We start from the raw sequence: 19,371 nt of genomic DNA, 5'->3' as shown, positions 1-19,371 counted from the left end.
TCTAGACAGTATGAGCTTGGAGGACTCAAAAGTGAAAGAGCTAGACATAGTCTCAGGATAAAAAGTTTTGCAGCCAGGCTGCCTATATCAGGATTGCCAATGCTTTATTCTCCAGCTGTGTGAGATGCAATAATGGGGCCTCCCAGGAAGACATATGACATACGGAGGCAGTCCTTAAAGTTCTCCAGGTTTTGGATCTACTGTATATTTGGCATGCCTAGATGTGCTAATGTAATGATGCTGCTCTTAATTTGGAAGCTGGTCTACATTCTTTGAGCTGCCTGGCTTGCTTGTGTTCCATTTACTTTTGGCTTCATTGTTGCCTTTTGCTTCCTCCCAGTTCCTTTGTATTTTAGGCTGATGATCTGTTCTTATTAAGTCTCCCTCCCTGGAGGAAGGAATTGTTGCAAAAAAGTTGTTTCGGTTGGGGTCTCTCCTCATTTGTTGTCTATAAACTTGTTCACATTAAACCATAGTTGCTTTATTATTATTATTATTATTACTATTATTTATTTATACTCCACCCATCTGGCTGGGTTTCCCCAGCCACTCTGCGTGGCTTACAGCGTATAGTGCAATAGTGCAGTGCAGTGCCTGAACTGGGCTCATACTTCACAGCAGCATATATACTTGCTTGCAAGGTCCTTTCACAATTGAGGGGACTTAATTCAAAATGTATCTACTTGTGGGTGGAAGCGAGTACCCTTTATTTACAAGTGCCTGGTACAACACACCTTTACTATCCATATGCAATTCTGGAGCATTTTACAAGTACAAGACAAAAGAAGAATGCAGAGTTCAGCATGTGGTTTTTCAAGTGAACATAAAAACTGACTGTCTCTCAGGGAAAAATAGTGAACGTTTTGCAATAGAAGCATGAATCTGTATGTTGGAATTGTTTAGGATTTTCAGAAGCTGTCACCGAACTTTCAGTTTAAATGTTTCTGGGGATATAGGAGCTGGTTCTTTTCATGCTTCTTTTCTTTTCCTTTCCCCCCAACAGATTGCAAGGAAGCGGCACAAAGTCATTGGTGGCTTCAAGAGTCCTCATGGCCATACCAGGCCACCAGCCTGTCTCAAGCACATCATCCTCATGCCCCTGTCTCAGATCAAGAAAGTACTAGACATCCGAGAGACAGAAGGTATGAACATGGGCAGTGGGATGTGGATTTTTGAGGACTAATAATGCAGAGTGATGGACTTCAAACGCTGATATGTTTTGGCACAGCTGAATAACAAGATACCTTCCAAAGAGGTTTCACCTGGAGGCCAGGGAGCTGGAAGTAACCATTAAAAGGAGCAGTGAGAGAAGACGGTCAAATGTCAGGAGTTGGAGAAAATCACTCAAGGCTTTCAGAGCTCACAGCCCTTCAACGAGTGTTTCCATGTGCCTTGGCAGAAAGCTTTGTCTAAAAATAAAGCTTCGCATGTGGGCGTATTAACCCTTTAAGAACAAAGATTGATACGACTGGCACTTGAAACTTAGACAGGAGTTAAACCCACAGTTCTGTCTTAAGATCCTTCAGCAGGCTTGTGTAACTTTCTCTAGACCATCATTTATATGCCTGCATGTTTCACTGAAATCAGTGTGACTTCCTTCTGCAGATAGCATTGTAATCTTCTTAATTTCCTGCATGTGCAGACTCTGCAATGATGTGTGGCAGAGCATCATTCTAGGGTGCTGGAAAGAGTCTCTTCCTGTAACTTCAGAAATAGTGTTCTGCATCAAGGTCAGACCTGCCTGGTACAAAGTTAAAGCTAACTGAAGTTAAGGAGGAAGCTAAGGGTTATGTACACTTTCCCTATCTGCAAATACCCACTGTGCCTGGGTTTGACATGAAACCTTATCAGTTGCCATCCTGGATAAGAATGAGCCTTGTTGTCGTCATCTCGACAATGCTGTTTTAAATCAGGGTTTCAAAGTGGGTTTAAGAGCATTCCCAGGTTCATTTTAACTTAGCTTGGTGACTTAGCATGTAAAAAAGCCAACATGGTATAGAGCAGGCATGGGAAATCACTGGCTCTCCTTTCTCCTGAACTTCTGCTCCCGTCATCCCCGCAGATTGATATTGCTTGCTGAGACTCATGGGAGCTGTAGTCTTTTAACGTTTGGAGTGCCAAAAGTTCCCCACACCTGGTAGAGAGTATTGGCCTAGCGAGAGGAAGAACTTGGTTCAAGTCCCTGTTAGGCCATGAAGGCTGGTGGGTGATCTTGGGTCAGGCACTCGCTCTTGCACTCCAAGCCAAACCTTCATGACCTGGCTGTGATTGAAGCAGAGGGAAATAAGGTGGAGAGGCAACTCTAGTTCACAGGCGGTGGAAAGTTATGCACAAAATCCTATGGCTCTTTCCTTTTTCTTTTTGTAAATATTTTTAATTAATTTTCAATTTTTTTTTAAAAAAACCTTCATATTAATATCAAATCAAACCAAATATTTCCACATTCAAAAACAAAAAAAATATAGCCAATTATATAATCCGAATTAATTATTTACAATGGGACTTCCTGTGTTTTGGATTTCAAGAGCTAAATGGCCATCTTTCTGTTATCTTCACAAATTACTTCACAATTTTCCAATCCTGATATTGACAATCTCCTCTCTCGATCAGTCAGTCACTGGTATAACTCTATCTTGTTTTATTTGACCATTCCTTATTGCTGTAATCACACAGGGGGCTTTTTCCACATTGTTCTCAGTCTTAATATTTTGAAGCACAGTCCTCCTCAATGACCCCTCCTTTTTCTGCTGATTGTTGTTCTAATAGGCTCTGGCTCTTTCCTGATCCCTAAATTTCATTTTGTTCTACGTTTACCACACCATTCAAATACCTTGATTTAACCTCCCCTCACTCTAAGGTCCTTAGGAAGATTAGAACAATTTGTATTTAAAATGTTACGTGAGTTGTCGAAAGAAATAATCCCTGAATACAAGCAATACCAGGTAGGATAATTTCACTAGGTATTCTCCCATGCCCGAGCTGTAACAGTGCTTAAAAGCCAGGGAATAACTGTAAAACGCAGGGTCTTTTAAAAGCATCATACACTACTGTGGTTATATGGTGAGGTTGAAAGGTTTGGACCTTTGTCACTGAAGGTGTGGCAATGCCATTTGCCTCTTGCTTCCGAATTTTGTGCAGTGTCTTCTTTGTTGTGGCTGAATGTGGATATTTATCTTCTGAATCTTTATTCTGCTCACACGGCTTTGTAGACTTCACTGTCCCCCGAGATGCTGTACCTTGTTTTGGTGGCGACAGACCTGTAATGGTTAAATACAGCATCCTGCACCTTCACTACTGCATAAAGACCTTTGTTGAACTTCGTCCCCTTGTTTTCTATGGGCGGGAAAACTGACCCACCTTATGTCCAACATGCGGTGTTTTCTCAAGTATTAGAAGTCCTGTGCACCGGTTCTCCATTGCAATGTGCAGGACGTGTTTTTAGACTTCATTCTGTAGCCCACACAACATGGCAGCTGAAATGGGGAGACGCTGCTGAGGTGAACGTATGAAGGGTCAGTTCTGTGTGGAGATGGCCTGCACGCTTCTTTGATATTCAGGCTTCTAAACTTCGGTTCTTGTTCTGACCTAGGACAGTACTCAGTTGTCCACGCTCCCCTCTTCCTCTAATAGTGAGTTGCTAAGATTGTTGACTGATCTCATAGAATCATAGAATCATAGAGTTGGAATAGACCACAAGGGCCATCGAGTCCAACCCCCTGCCAAGCAGGAAACACCATCAGAGCACTCCTGACATATGGTTGTCAAGCCTCTGCTTAAAGACCTCCAAAGAAGGAGACTCCACCACACTCCTTGGCAGCAAATTCCACTGTCGAACAGCTCTTACTGTCAGGAAGTTCTTCCTAATGTTTAGGTGGAATCTTCTTTCTTGTAGTTTGGATCCATTGCTCCGTGTCCGCTTCTCTGGAGCAGCAGAAAACAACCCTTCTCCCTCCTCTATGTGACATCCTTTTATATATCCTTTTATATATTTGAACATGGCTATCATATCACCCCTTAACCTCCTCTTCTCCAGGCTAAACATGCCCAGCTCCCTTAGCCGTTCCTCATAAGGCATCGTTTCCAGGCCTTTGACCATTTTGGTTGCCCTCCTCTGGACACGTTCCAGTTTGTCAGTGTCCTTCTTGAACTGTGGTGCCCAGAACTGGACACAGTACTCCAGGTGAGGTCTGACCAGAGCAGAATACAGTGGGACTATTACTTCCCTTGATCTAGATGCTATACTCCTATTGATGCAGCCCAGAATTGCATTGGCTTTTTTAGCTGCCGCGTCACACTGTTGGCTCATATCAAGTTTGTGGTCAACCAAGACTCCTAGATCCTTTTCACATGTACTGCTCTCAAGCCAGGTGTCACCCAAACACCTGTCATAAAAAGCGTCTGTTGCTGTTTTTTGCAGAGTGCCACAAAGCATTTGCGTTAGTTGTGCGACCACCGACCGAGCAGAGCAACTTGTTGTTCAGCTTCCAGATAACGACTGAGGAACCTCCCAAGGAGAACTGGCTGAAGATGCTGTGCCGGCACGTAGCCAACACGATATGCAAAGCAGATGCTGTAAGTTCTTGATATCAGAGCTGACGAGGGGGTTGTACCTTGAATCTGTTTTAAATGTGTAGAGGTTTAAGAGATCTATGTCAGATGGCTGTGCCAGAACTAACAGGCCCACTGGTAGCATGTCTTGTGGCAAAGGTCTGCAAGACGGGACAGCTTCTCAGAAGAGCTTGCTGCCCGTTCATCAAGGCTGTAATCTCTTGGAGACTCTATCTGTACTCAGTGAGCTTAAAGCTCATCCTGTTCTCATAGTTGGCAAAGTAATGGTGTCAGCAGCATGAGTGAGCACAGCGGTATATGCAAGTCAATCATAGAGCCAAGTGAGGGTGTGAAACCGGATGTAGAGGAGCAGGGTGTTTGCGGGCTTTTTCAATGGTGTTTCAAATAAATGTGGCTTTGCTTAAATGTGCAGAGCCTCGGAACGTGACTCCTGCATAAATGGGGAGTCGCCTGCATTTATAATTTATTTACAGCATTTTTACCCTACTCTTCAGCCAAGAAAGGGGCTCGAAGTGGGTTACATACAGTCAGAACAAAGCAGTCCCTACTTGCAGGCTTACAATCTAAAAACATGCAGCACAAAAGGGGAAAGGGGCAGGGAGGGAAGAGGAAAATAAAAATCAAAACTCGGGCACCAGTTATTAAACAGTTGTTCCTAGAACATCCCCCTGGCACAGTTCAGGGGCAGGAGGTGCCTGAGGGAGCTCTCCACAGAGCCACAACTCAGCATGTTTGGATTCAGAAAAGACCCCTTTGAGTTAAATGGCACTTAACTCCCAGGTAAGGATCAAAGCCGTACGAGCAACAACAATGCTCTTGTTTGCATGGTATGCTTGCCTGGAGTTATTGCCGTAACAGGTGCAGCACATCTGTGTTTGGAGTGCACTGTTGCACTTAAATAGGGGTGTGTAGCAGCTCTGTGCATACTCCAAATAAGGAGGTGAATTGGAGTGGCCCATGATTTCATGTTTCCAAGTTGGGTTGTGCTGTTAACAAGCTATATTGTGGGGGATCAGGGACCTCCTAAGCTGATTTCACTTCGGGCCTTCTCTCCCCCGCCCCACAAGATGAAGCCTGACAAATCTCAGAAAAATAGGTGCACAGGGCCCTTTTTTCTTTTCTGAGGAATGAAACCAAGCTGCCCAGAGCTTTGGAAGGGTGGGGTAGGGTGTGGGGATATCTTGTTTTGCTAGACAGGCCAAGCTTTTAATCAAAGTGCATTCTTTTTCTGAATCACTCCAGTCAGTGATTGGGAGGGGGGAATGATGTTGAAGTAAATAAACCTCACCGTGTGGGTCCTCTTTCTCTGAGCTTTGGCTGTGATAGCAGGACATAGGGAGTTAGGCTATTGTGTCGGCCTGCTTCTTTCCCAGTTAGTCTTTTTCATAACAAGTAACCGGCTTGTCTGCACTTCTTCTGGTTTCCCACCCAGGGGCAGCTTCATCATGCCCTGCAGCTTTCAAACTTGATTTCCCACAAAAAATAAAATAGAAAAATGATTTGTATTTTCCCTCTCCAGAATGGGAAAGTCTGCTCCTGTGCACCTATTTTTTCTGAGATTTGGCAGGCTTCATGCTGTCAGAAGGGGCATTGATGCCTGCAATTTGCAGCTAATTCTGGCAGAAAATAAAGCTTAAGAGGTACAGTATTTTTCGCTCTATAGGACGCACCCGACCATAGGGCACACCTAGTTTTTAGAGGAGGAAAACAAGGAAAAAATATTCTGAATCAAATGTTGTATAAGCTACTGTATTTAATAAACAACCGGTATATCAGAATCATATTACAGCCATGTAAAGTGAACAGCAGTCAACAATGGCATTAAGAACCATCATCACTGTCATTAACAAATGAAGGTTTGAGTACTCTTTTAGTCTTGTGTGAACCCCAAGAACTCATCACTGCTAGAGTCAGAATTTATGAAGTTCAGTTGCTCACAATCACTGACATCACTATCTTCATGTAAAATACCATCTTCGTTTCCATCCAAAGCATTGCTAATGCCACATTTTTTCCTCTCAGTCCTCTTCCTCCCCTCTCTCAGCCTGCTGCTCGCAAACATTCCCTTTACTTGAATTACAGTCAAGAAACAGCTGAGCAGAGCCTCTCAGCTGCGGGCTCGGGAGGCTTTCCTCCTCCCCACTTTTTTCTCCCCCTCCCCAAGCAGCACAGTCCCCTTTTCCAGCCTCCTCCTCTCCATCCCTTTCACCCAAACTCCTCAGGTGACGTCTGACATTTCTCCCCTTCACTGCTCCCTCTCCTTTGCCCTCTACCATCACTCTCCACTCACGGCAACCTATGGTACCTCCTCTCTTCTTGGTCCCCCACCTCTCTGTCCTCTTCCTCCCCTCTCTCAGCGAACAGCCTGCCCACTCCTCCAAACCTTAAGGGGAAAGGCAGGCTGCTGGCAGAGAGCACCCCCAACCCCCATTCAGCAGCCCAGGAGCGTGGGGCAGGCTGCCAGCTGCTCCAAAGCTTGAAGGGGAAAGGCAGGCTGCTGGCAGAGCAGCACCCCCCATCCCCATGCAGCAGCCCAGGAGCGCGGGGGATGGGCGCACAGCCCTCCGTTGCTCCAAAGCTTCCCGGGGCTGCAGGGGGAAGCCGAGGCTGCCGGCAGAGGAGCGCGGCTCCTCCATCACCACCAAAGAGCAGTCCAAGAGCGTGCCGCACTCCAGCAATTTGGCTCCAGGGACCACACATTCGCCCCATAGGATGCACAGACATTTCCCCTTACTTTTTAAGAGTAAAAAAGTGTGTCCTATGGTGCAAAAAATACGGTATTTTTTTATTTATTTAAGGGGTCTCCGCAAAAAACCGCTGGATGGCTCTGCCTGAAATTTGGCAGGCTTAATGCACTCTGAAGGGGCTCCCTTGCCTACAAATTTCACCCACTTATGTGAAGGGTTGGGGTTTTTTTTGGAACGATACAACAGTTTTTAGATTCCCCATATAGTCAGTGGGTGTGAAACAGAACTTGGGATCTCACAGATCAGATTTGAAAACCTGAAATAATGAATCCAATTATTCAGTGTGGATTCAGAGCAGATTGGGTTGCTTGCAGACGCTGCCAATACAAGGTGAATTTTGTTGCCATTAATCACCCCTAATAAATAGTGTTATATGAAGATCTGCTTTGCCTGCCCACCTGTTTAGTATGAGGTAGCATACATTAAATGGCATAGTAAGTCATCCTTTCCAGGAAGCTTGTTGGGCCGTGAACGTTAACTGTCTCTCTCTATTGTTTTATAAAAACTCTAAAACAGCAAAATAAAAAGTACCATTAAAATAATTTAATCAAATAGCTTTGAGCAAAGCAATCATTCTTTTAATTTGTTGTTGATCGCTGCCTTGATGTCTGTTGGGAGAAGACAGAATGTGTGTGTGTTAAACAATTATTTTATTTCCAGCAGATCCTGCATGTGCACCATTAGGCTTTTGGTGATCACTTGATTGATTCATTCTTCTAGGGAAAGACGATTGCCTAATGTCCGTTGTGCATGTCTATGCTTAGAAAAGTAAAAGAACGTGGCACTGGGACTCTGTCACTCAGTGGTTCCAGAGAACAAACCTATCATAAGGTGCCGTTTGGTTTGCATATTACTCACAACACACCCCAATTCTAAACATTCTGTATTTCAGTGGAGCTGATTTAGGGTTGCAAGTGCTCCAAGGGAATTTATTCAACGAAAGACATTGCTTTATATAGTATTCTATGTGTCTGCTACTTTGGTGTTGGGCAGTGTCTTATTCACTGGTTTGTGCTTTTAGCCTTGCCCGTTTCCTTTAACAACTGAATTTTTTGCAGTTGTCTGAAAAGGAGCAATGCACAAGTTCTTGCTCATGTGTAAGAATTCTCTGTGGTCAGGACACCCGGATTTCCTGGTGTGATGTTGGGGATGGGACTAAAAGCACAGTATTGCCCTACGTATGAAAAACACACAGTTGCTGTCAGGCTAAAACCATGTACAAGTATATAAAGCCCCATTATATTGGATTCTTCTGACTGTACTTAGGATTCGACTCCTAAATGTACAAAAGAGCTGTCTTTGAATAGGCTTTCTCCTGGCAGAGCTAAATACAGTTGTACCTTGGTTCTCAAACTGAATCTGTTCCGGGAGTCCGTTTGACTCCCGAAACTGTTCGAAAACCAAGGCGCGGCTTCTGATTGGCTGCAGGAGCTTCCTGCACTCAATCAGAAGCTGTGTCAGATGTTCGGCTTCCGCAAAACGTTCACAAACCCAAACACTCACTTCCAGGTTTCCCGTGTTCAAGAGCTGATTTGTTCGGGAGCCAAGCCGTTCGACTTCCAAGGTACCACTATATCTTTTAAGACCTCTTAAAAACATGGAACATTTCATGGTTGAAAGTGTGCTGCCGTTGAAAAAGGAAGTGGTGTGTATTTTAGCTGCTGTCATAAACTCTGAATGCTGAGGGATCCCCATCACTAGGTTAGACTGGACTTAGGAATGGTTGCCACCTTGTCAGTTGAAGTCACAAACTTTCCCTTTTCCAGACTAAAGGGACTTCGCTTTTTCATAGCGATGTGTACACTGACTTCCATGCTCCACATGGTGGCAGTAAAGCCTTTAATTTTGCTCTTTGTTTTTCCTACCTGCTGGCTAAACAGTAGAGTTCTGAAGGTTTGCAACTCCTATCTGGAAAGTTTTGTCTTTGGTAGTGAGAATCTGAGGACGGTGTCTGAGAATTTGAAGTCTGATGTTGATTTTTGAAACGTGAATCTTTTATTCTCACGGTGGCTTCGCCTTCGAGTAAGTTCTCAAGCCTTCTTTCCTTTGCAGGAAGATCTCATTTATGCTACTGATCCGGATTCCATTGAAGTAAGCACGAAGGATGTGGACAGCACACTCAGCAGGGCCTCCCGGGCCATTAAAAAAACATCCAAAAAGGTACAAGGTTTAACTAATAAACAAATGCTATTCTGAAGCTATCTTCTCGCATCAAGGTTTTTCATTTGGGGGCAAAACCCATTCAGTTCCCTTCCCGGTGACAAGTTTTATTGCACTGGAATATTTGAGCCTAAATGTGACACTTGCACATGCTCCGCACATCAGGAGAGAATGAATGTAAACCACTGACAAATGTTTCCAGAGGTATATTGTGCAGTAGCCCTCAATTGTGTAAAGAGCTTTTAGCTGATGTATGTGGTCTTCTCTCAGTCTTTTATGTATTACTATTCCAGCACAGAGTTTGAGAGTTTGACACCAGTAAAAAGATCATAACTTTTTCATGTTGAAACAAATTGTGACAAATCTGAGGGGGGTAGGGCCTTGTTAGTTTTGGGTTTTTGTTTTTGACAGTGAAAACAGGGGCCTTTTATGTCACTTCCACAATTTGGCATTTGATTCCACTATTTACAGTTCCCCCACCTTTCTATATCCAGGGTGTGACTGTTTCTCTATGTATGATTCCTCCCCCCTCATTCCTCTCAATATAGATGTTGACCCTGCATCTGAGGAAGCGAGCTCTAGTCCACAGAGGCTTACACCATAATAAATGTGTTAGTCTTTTAAGTGCATTAAGAATCTTGGTTGGTTTGTGTTAGGGAAAAAAAAAGTAATATAATGTTGTTTGACTAGCAAATCTATAGCAATATGAAGTGTGAGGCTGGAATAGGCATGAATGGGAACAAGATGGTTGGATGGCTTTAAAGGAACATTAGGCAAATTCATGGAGGGTAAGGCTGCATTATTAGCCTCCATGGCTATATTGCCAGAGGCAGTATGTCCAGTACCAGTTCCCGGGAATCACAAGTGGGGTGAGCGCTGTTGGACTGCAGATGTGTTGGACACATCTGGCTGGCCACTGTGAGGAGAGGATGCTAGACTAGATGGGAATCTCGTCTGATCCACCAGGGATGTTATGTTCTTATCGAATATATCGAATATATTTAATCCTTGCTGCTTTGGCTAGTGGTAAGCAAAATGCAACAAAATGTATCAGCGTAGAACAGCAGAAGAAGCCTTACTGAAAAACGTGGAATCGATTTCCCCGTATTTTAAATAAGGGTAACACTATAATCTTTTCTACAGTTTACTTAACGTGGTTCTTAAAACTCTGCAGGTCACACGAGCATTCTCATTCTCCAAGACACCAAAGAGAGCGCTCCGGAGAGCATTGATGGCGCACAGCAGCGTCGAAGGAAGGACTTTCTTCCCAGCTAGTGAGAATTACTTAGGAGGACGCGTTGCCAGTACTTCATCGCTAGCTGTAAGTGACTTTTCCCAGAGAAGTCTTGAATAATATAAAAGCCCCGAGTGGGGAGGCTGGCTCCTGCACTGTTCTTATTTCAATAATGAAGCTTATTGTAATCATGTCTGTTAATCTCTCTCCGGAAGTCATAACACCTGTGTGGTCAATGTAATTAAAAGATCTCAATTGTAGTAGAGAAATCCACTCTAAATGTCAGGCAGAAGTGAGCATGCCTGGAGGAGATAGTGAGGAATGTATCTTACAGAAGAAAATCTGCTCTCTTGTGACCAATTAAAGACATTTGAGAAAACAAAACGTTTCAGAAACTGAGCTACGAAGGTGCTCAGAGGTTCTGCAGCCATGAAAGAGAGAACAATCTGAGCGCAGGAAATTCCTTTTTGGTAGATAAAAGTTGGGTTGTGGGCTAGGGTGCATGGGAAACTGCCTTGTTCTGAGTCAGGGATTGAGCCCATCTAGCTCAGTATAGCCTACACTGGCTGGCAGCAGCTCTTCAGGGTTTCAAATGTGGTCTGTCCCAGCCCTATCTGGAGATGCCAGGGTCTGAACGTAGAACCTTCTGCACCCTGAGCAGATTCTCGAACACTGAGCTATGGCCTTCCTTTAGGGGAATTTGGATCTTATTAAATGTCTTGTGGTTATGTGTTCTGGCAAAAAAGGGCTTCCCAGAAAAGAAGAAAGAAAGAAAAAAGAAAAGTGACAAGGAGTAGTTAAAAATATTACAGCTATAAAGATTAATCAAAAGCATGGGATGGAAAGACGCTCTTGAATCATATAGACAAATGTACATTTGGACTGTTAGTCCCTTTGGAGGAGCTGCGTTCAATGTTTTGTGATGGCGTCTAGCGGTGCTAGGTGAATGAAGCCAATGAAGGGTGGCTGGCCTTGTCTCCACGGCAAGGCTGCTTGCTCCTCTGATGAACTGTTCAGCTAACCACAACAAGCACGGCCAAGTTTTCCTTTTCTACATCAGGCCTTAAGGGAAATAACCTTAAGAGGGTGTCCTTGCACCGTAACAGCACTTGAAATGGGAATGCTCAATATCTCTTGAAAACACAATTTGGTGCTGCCAGGCAGTCTCTACCATTCTAAACTGGATAGATAGACCTCATTCCCAGAACATACATAGTTCTCCAGCTGTTGTGAGCTGGAAATTTCTTTTCTCTGCTCCATTGCATCAAAACCCATAAAATGTCACAGTTCTCTACTTAGTTTACCTGATCCCAACCCACTTTTACTGATATTATGAAAGATCCCAACCCACTTTTACTGATATTATGATGTTGGTATTCTGGGTGAGCCTCTTAGAGCAGAGGGTTCTGCAAGCCTTTGAATAGAATTTTTGCAGACTCCAAAAGATTTTTTTTGCCCAGTGGAGGAAAGGGTGCAGATGTTAGGTCTGTAGATGTTAAGAAAAGGGGGCTATTGTTAGATGAGTAACTAGTTCTTTCCTAAAAGTGCAGATGATTTGTTGGGCAGAACCTGTCTCTGAACTGGGAGATAAGGCTCAATACAGCCATGATGGATATGCTGGGTGGTTTTGAACATGTTCCTGTGTCATCCCTGAAATGGCAATGTTGACCAAATCATTTAATGACTCCTATCGCAGGGGTAGCATAGAGACCGATTAAGACTGACCTTTAAGCCCAGTAATCTCCAGTTCAGTCCTTGTCTCTGCAATGTGCTCACCCGATGACCTTTGCCAAACTGGTCAATTTTATTGGCTATAGGTCCACTCATAGACACTTCACTTGTAATATTGGCATTTATTGTTGCAATGACTGTAATGAAGTATGCAAGTTACTCCACGTACTGCTAAGTATTTTCATGGAAGATGAATGAGCAAACATGGAGATAGCCACTGAAGATGAAATCTAGGCCATATCGTGCCATTAAAAAAAAAAAAAATCGACTCTTGCAATTTAAGCACAGTGAGCGCTTTATAATTTGGATGTACTTTGATATATAAACTCGGTCTGAAGGCTTAAACTAGGTGGTGTCATACACCTGCGGATCTCTTCTTAGAGCCAGAATTGCTTTAGTGCCCCCTCCTTCTCCCACTCTACAACACAACAGGCATTTCCCAGCAGTAGAATGTCCTTGGGTTGAAAGAGACTTTTGTTTTGGAAGGTATGAATTACTGAAATACAGAACAGAGGGATTAGTCATACAGCTGGAGCATCGTAATCTCTGAAAGGTAAATCTAGTTCAAGCACATCTTGGACTGAAGGGCTCAAAGGAAGCAGTTAGTACGTTGTCCTTGGCTTGTCCGCCTGGCCAGGCTCTTCCTTAATCTAAAATAAAATGGTACGGGGAGAAGCACAATGGGAGATCGTGATAGATCTGGACTGAATGTGATGTGTGGATTAACTCTCCGTTCCCCTCTTCCCACAATGTTTTTAGATTACTCGCTGCGCTTCTACGTACAGTTTATGCGAACCAGTTAAGCACATTGTTAGTGTGCAGCGTTCCAACTCCGTTGATGGGAACTCCCCGAGCTCTAGGCCTCGGCCTCTGATAGCTTCTTCCCACGGTGTAGAAGGGAGAGTTGCTTCCAGCTCTGACAGCCTAAACACCTGTTCCCTGCCCAGTCCTTGCCCAGTCATCAGCACCACCAGAGAGGAAGCGACTGATGACCAGAGGGCCGCCTAAAGTGAGCTCTGCCACCTCCTTGTTGGGCACTTCTCGGAGGCAAAGAGACTGGCCTTAAATAAGGCCTACAGTCTAATATTTTCCAGGTGCCGGGCCTCTCTTAAGCACTCTTTCACTTCTGTCCCAAAATGCTTGAATTCCTTCATTCAAATTAATGGTGTTTGCATGGTCACCACTGATACTGATCTTGCTCTGGGTTTCTTTCCATGTTTTCTGGCATTTTAAGGTACATATGCTTTTTTAGAAAACAAAACTATGTGGCTGTTTACTTGAGAAAAAGGTAGCTTTGACATTTGGAAGTTCTGTCCATTCCTTCAATCTCTTGCAATGGGTGTGTAGCAGAATTACTAAGATAACCGGATAAGTCATTTGGCTAAAGTGACCTGCAGGGCACTATTTTTGGGGGGTTAGGAGCTCCTATTAAATATATTCTAGGACCAATTACAATACCCTTTGCCTGCTGCAAGCTGTCAGTATTTTTAAATGACCTTGAAGCTTGCCCTATACAAAAACAAAACCTTTGAGTTGTATAGCGATTGTGGATGATTGTGATTGTGTTAGAGTTGTAAAATGTATACAGCGATCTTATAATAGTCCGAGAGGGTTTTTCTATCTTTCTTGCCCTTCTTTTAGACGCCACTTTGAAGGCACGAAAATGCAGCGAGGGCAGAACTGCTCTTGCATACGTTTAAGTAGAAAGCAATGCCTCATCTTTATTTCTCTTGAGGCTTGGCTACATTAGAAAACCTTACATGTCGAAAGGCTGAGTTGGAGAAGCTGCTGCTTAATAGAAATGCAACACACACACAACCTCTCAATGGTGTTTCTGAAGACGTATGTCCGCCTAACTTGCTGACACTTTGAAAACCTGGATTTTAAAGCGGGGAAGATCTCTGCTTCCTTGTGATCCCCTTGAATCCCCCTTCCTTTTCCAGGCACACATTAGAAGTATTTCTTCCACGGGAGATGTATACACTTAATATTTCTTCTTTTCTTTGAACAGGGCATCCACTCTCCGTCCTTGATCAACCTGCCATCAGTGTTTGAAAAGAGGAGCCATACTTTAAGTCGGTCAACTACTCACTTAATATGACATGGACAGGAAATGGAGTTGCAACTTACAATTTTGACTGACGGAAAGTGGTCTAGCTTTTTGAAGTGACCATTTACTGACATGAACGGTGGTACTTAGTTAGCACTTAGTGGGAATTAGTAAGCGTTTTAGATAACACTAAATTAATCACCAAGAGTTGTCTGATGTGCCTACTAAACAACTGAAGAACTCAACCTTGGCTTGGAGAGAACATATTCCTTTGCACAAATCATCCTATTGGCATAATGGAAATATTCTGCTTAGTGTAAACATTGCTCAGTGACGTTATGAATAAACCAATGTTGGACCTGCCTGCGGATATTCAGAAGTTGCTCACTGATGCCCGCACTGGCTGAGGATTGCGGATTTCGCTTTTAAAATAGTGTTTGTATGTTTAGAGGCTGACAGTTTGAATTAACCATTGCATAGACCAATATCCAAAGTGAAACACTTGCTTACTGTTTAAAGTATAAATCTGTTTTTTTAAAGCCTAAATTATACTTCAAGCATGATGAAAGTGCATCGGTGGCGGTGGTTTAGTGGAAATATGCAAATGGTTGGCCCACATGTCTGTTGGTCTGACGCTCTATAGCTGCTAGGTTTTACTGTTGCCCAACAAAATGCAAAATCACCTGAAGTGGAAGCCCCTAGAAAAATCACTGAACTAAATTGTATTTATAATTTTTGAATGGGGACCATTTTTTTTAATATAAAAAAGCTATATCTAAAACTTAAGTGAAACACTTCAATTTTTCAATATACTTAGTTTTTGTGCACAGATTTCATATGGAGATGAAAATGTAGATCTGATTTCAATATCTACAGCTGCTATTTTTTATTATTCAAAGGCTTTCATATAAAAATGTTCACCTTGTTTTCTGTAGGGTTTTTTTTATACGGTATTTTCTCACATCTTAAACTTTTTAAATATCAAGTTTTCAGGCTATACTTCTAAACTCCCTCTGAAAATTAAGTTTCTGCATACAATAAACTTGGTTTGTTGCTGTCCATTTATGGGGGTTGGAGTGGGTGGGATTTCTAATTTCCCATTTTCTCTTAACCACTGACTGCTACTAATAAGTGTAACCTGTGCCACTTTTTTTTTTACTACTTGTATCTTTTACAATTCTATACTGGCAGAAACTTGTGTAAATAAACAGAGTGGTTTGTGTCGCTTATCTTTAATTTTTCATGTTTACCCCTGCAGATCCCACCCTCCCAAGTTCATTGAATAATTTTTGCAATATCCTAGCAACGCAAACAACGTGCAACCTATTCAGCTGCTTTTGAGCATTTCTTAGAGTGGAAAATTCACCAAGGACATGTCTATTACTACTTACTTTGAACAATGAAATCCTCTCCCTGTTGAATTGCCCCTTAAGCTTCATTCCTTCTTCAAAGAGAGAGAAGACTGAGGGTCTGGAGACAACAGCGCTGCAGAGATGACAATATGCAGAATCTACTGGGTGGGAATGGAAAAGCTTTTGTGGCATTATGGGTGCTTGCCCAGTAATTGTGGGTGCCAAAGCTTTTCTATGTCACAATTCTAAAATGCCCAAATGTGAAGGGTTAGGGCCTTCAAAGTGCACAGAAACAAGCAAAGTCCGTGAGACCTTGGGATTGCCGTCACCCAGCCCACTTGGACCGTGTGCTGTTTGAGGAACGGCAGTTCCTGGTTAGTAGAGTATACCCCTCTGTTCAGCCAACCATTCTATCCTTTAAGTACTTGCTACCACCAGACATCCTGCCAACCTAGCAGTTTGAAAGCACCTCAAATTATTATTATTATTTATATCCCACCCATCTGACTGGGTTTTCCCAGCCACTCTGGGTGGCTCCCAACATAATAATAATAATAATAATAATAATAATAATAATAATAATAATAATGCGGTAAAACATCAAACATTAAAAACTTCCCTAAACTTCCCTTCTGATGTCTTCTAAAAGTCAGATAGTTGTTTATTTCCTTGACATCTGGTGAAAAGGCGTTCCACAGGGAGGGTGCCACTACCAAGGAGGCCCTCTGCATGAGGGGTGTGCAAGCCAGTCGTTTCCAGCTAGTTCAGTTTTCTGCTTCTGTCTTTAGATCTTGAAATGCTTAATAAACAAGAAAAAGGAAAATAAATTGCAGTGTAAGAGCCCTTTTAGCGCATAGCAAAGGGCAGCTCTCTTAACTCCTGGGGATAACTTATAAGCAACAGGTACTCTCACAACTGTTCCACCACCTCTGTTCAGAAAAGAACACAGATTAATCATCATAGTCCATAAATGCTTTAATAGCTTGCAGTGAGAATATATGCCTCTTCAAACAGCACTAGGAACTTTAAATAGAACCGAGTGACTGGAACAGTAGAGTACAGTGCTGACATAGGGAGAAAGATGTTTGCCTTTAAGGTCGTAACTAATTCCACCCTTCAACAAATCTCACCCATTTCATCAGGAGGGTTCCTAACCCTAAAAAGGTGACAATTTTAATAGCAGAATTTGTTACACTGCCAGACTGTGGGTGGGCAAACTATTTCAGCATTAAGAAGACTGTTCATCGTGGGACAAGCCACAGTTTGCACATCATTAGCAGGTTTCTTTTTTTAAAAAACCCCACAAAAAACTACTGCTATATAAGACTTCGTTTCTTGTCTCCCAGCACCACGCAACCTATTGTTAGAATGTAAAGCTTGAAGTTAAAACTTTTGTGCCACTTTGTGGAGCCAAGAAACAAATAGTCCTCTTCTTTTTGGCAGCTCCTGCCTTTCGAAAGCTGTCAGTCTATCCAACCTATCGTTGCCTTGCGTACTATTCTTTCATCGGAGCCATGCTGTTTTTAAATAGGTTATTTTAGAATTCCTCAAGAACTACAGACCAAGTCCATGGGAGCTGAAAAGAAGTTAAGAAATAGTTGGTGCAAAATACAATATATTGCAACAACAGTATCTAATAATATTACTATGCAGGCTTATTTCACGTGTTTTAATGCACAGTTGTTGCAATAGCTTTTATTTTTGTTAGCATTAATTATTTTTAATATTGGCTTTCGGGTTGTGAAGTTTTTGGACTCCATTTTCCTGGTCTACTTGTTTGGACTGTTGCTTATTATATGTGGATGTGCTTGCTTTTCCTGTTTGTTGCAGATCTTGCTGGTTTGTCCATTGGAGATTACAAGGCTAACTAGCTTTGGACCTGCTCAAAAATTACAGCAGTGAAACTCTGTAGTGGATATAAGAAATTTAACATCTCTTGTCTGAGAGTGGGAAAATTAAAAGCTCCATACCTGAGACTGTTACCTAAGGGGGCTGCATGTGATTGACTAGCTGGCTTTCCTTTCCTTACCCCTCCCTCTCACAAAGGCACAAATGTAACTGGGAATCACAGACATTTATTCTACACTGGCTCGCAAAACAGAGTGCTTACAAAATATAAGTCTGGAAGAACCTTTGGTCTGATTCCTTCGATCCAAAATCAACAATCTCTTGTGACTGAGAAGTGCAAGCGCTTATATGGAGCACTCTGGTCTCACGAGGAAAAGGGTGGGATTGTTTGTTGCATAAAATGTATATTCCGCTCGATTGTAGGGAATACAAAGCGGCTTGCAAAAAAACCCCCAAAAACATACACACCATAGAATTATCACTAAAATAATTTTACAGCCATAATTTAAAATGTACAGAAAATGTCAACCACAATAGAACAGACTAAAAAATTAAAACTTCTTGTTCTTAATTCTTTCCATTATAAAAGCAGGCGGTTGTTAGCCTTCTCTTAGCTGGGTTTTTTACTTCCATGAGGGATGCATTTGGTCGATGAAAGATAGTTCTGATACAACATAAGGTTCTCATTGAAGGTATTTCCTTATGTGAAGGTTTAGGTAGTATTTCAAAGAGAACTGCACCGCTGTGTTTGAGCATGACTATTACATGCATGTGATTTGGTTTTTTATAATATTTATTGCAATTTTTGAACACAAAACAAACCAACAAACATATACATTACCATCACCATAAAACAAAACAAAAGAAAACAGAATAGATTTAGAGAGTAAGCAAAGAATGAATAGAAAAAAAGATACATCAAAATCAATTTGTCCATTAATCGTATTCTCATAACCTTTGGACTTCCTCACATCACCCTTTCCTGCGTTCTCAGTTATCTAGTTACAAGCAGCAAATTATTACCTTATTTCAAATCTTATTTTGTAGTTCTCGGATATTATATCCCCAATTTTCAATATTTTTAATATATACTAAACTGGTTAGCTAGGCATAATATTACCTCAGATTACACCATTTTCTTAAGCATCACTTAATCATACATCTTACAACTAAGTTACTGATGCCATGTTGTTTTCTATTGTGCATTCTCTTAGCATTCATACAGCTTGTAATGTTTTTGTAGATAGTCTTTAAATTTCTTCCAGTCCTCTTCCACCGTCTCTTCTCCCAGGTCTCGAATTCTGCCAGTCATCTCGGCCAATTCCATGTAGTCTATCAGTTGCGTCTGCCATTCTTCCAGAGTGGGCAAATCCTGTGTCTTCCAGTGCTTTGCGATGAGTATTCTTGCTGCTGTTGTTGCATACTACATGCATGTGATTTGGGGTGACCTATTTAAAAAAAAAATTTTTTTTTTGCCCGAAGGTTATTTGTTCCAAATTATCACATGCTTTCCCCTCTGGAGAGAGCTGCATGCAGAAAAAAAACCCAGCTCTCGATATTCTGCTCTCTGTGTTGTGTGTATGTGTGAGAGAGGCCTGTAGATCCATCCTGGTATTAGGAATCTTCCAGAGTTGGTGAAGCTTAATTTGCAAAGCAGGAGGCGGCAGACCTCCAAGCTTG

At 42.4% G+C, this 19,371-nt stretch overlaps 1 protein-coding gene and 1 long non-coding RNA gene across 10 annotated transcripts in view; one reads left to right on the top strand and one right to left on the bottom strand.

Moving 5' to 3' along the window:
* ECT2 (epithelial cell transforming 2) overlaps positions 1-15,720 on the top strand; it is a 45,281-nt gene extending 29,561 nt beyond the window's left edge. For 8 of the 9 annotated variants that reach the window (XM_082224000.1, XM_082223995.1, XM_082223999.1 and 5 more), the window contains 5 exons: positions 1,004-1,142; positions 4,418-4,572; positions 9,369-9,476; positions 10,651-10,797; positions 14,453-15,720. In XM_082224000.1, the coding sequence (XP_082080126.1) occupies positions 1,004-1,142; positions 4,418-4,572; positions 9,369-9,476; positions 10,651-10,797; positions 14,453-14,542 (639 nt within the window). In that variant the 3' untranslated portion in view covers positions 14,543-15,720. Of the gene's footprint in view, positions 1-1,003; positions 1,143-4,417; positions 4,573-9,368; positions 9,477-10,650; positions 10,798-13,200; positions 13,451-14,452 lie in introns of all 9 variants that reach the window. The other variant, XM_082224001.1, reaches the window with a different exon arrangement.
* LOC309533343 overlaps positions 1-19,371 on the bottom strand; it is a 598,890-nt gene that overhangs the window by 71,374 nt on the left and 508,145 nt on the right. The gene's annotated exons all lie outside the window — the stretch shown is intronic.

This window comes from Podarcis vaucheri (assembly GCF_965113315.1).
Source record: "Podarcis vaucheri genome assembly, chromosome: 5".
NCBI lineage: Eukaryota > Metazoa > Chordata > Lepidosauria > Squamata > Lacertidae > Podarcis > Podarcis vaucheri.
The sequence above is the reverse complement of the archived record's forward strand: the minus strand, read 5'-3'. Positions and strand labels throughout refer to the sequence as shown.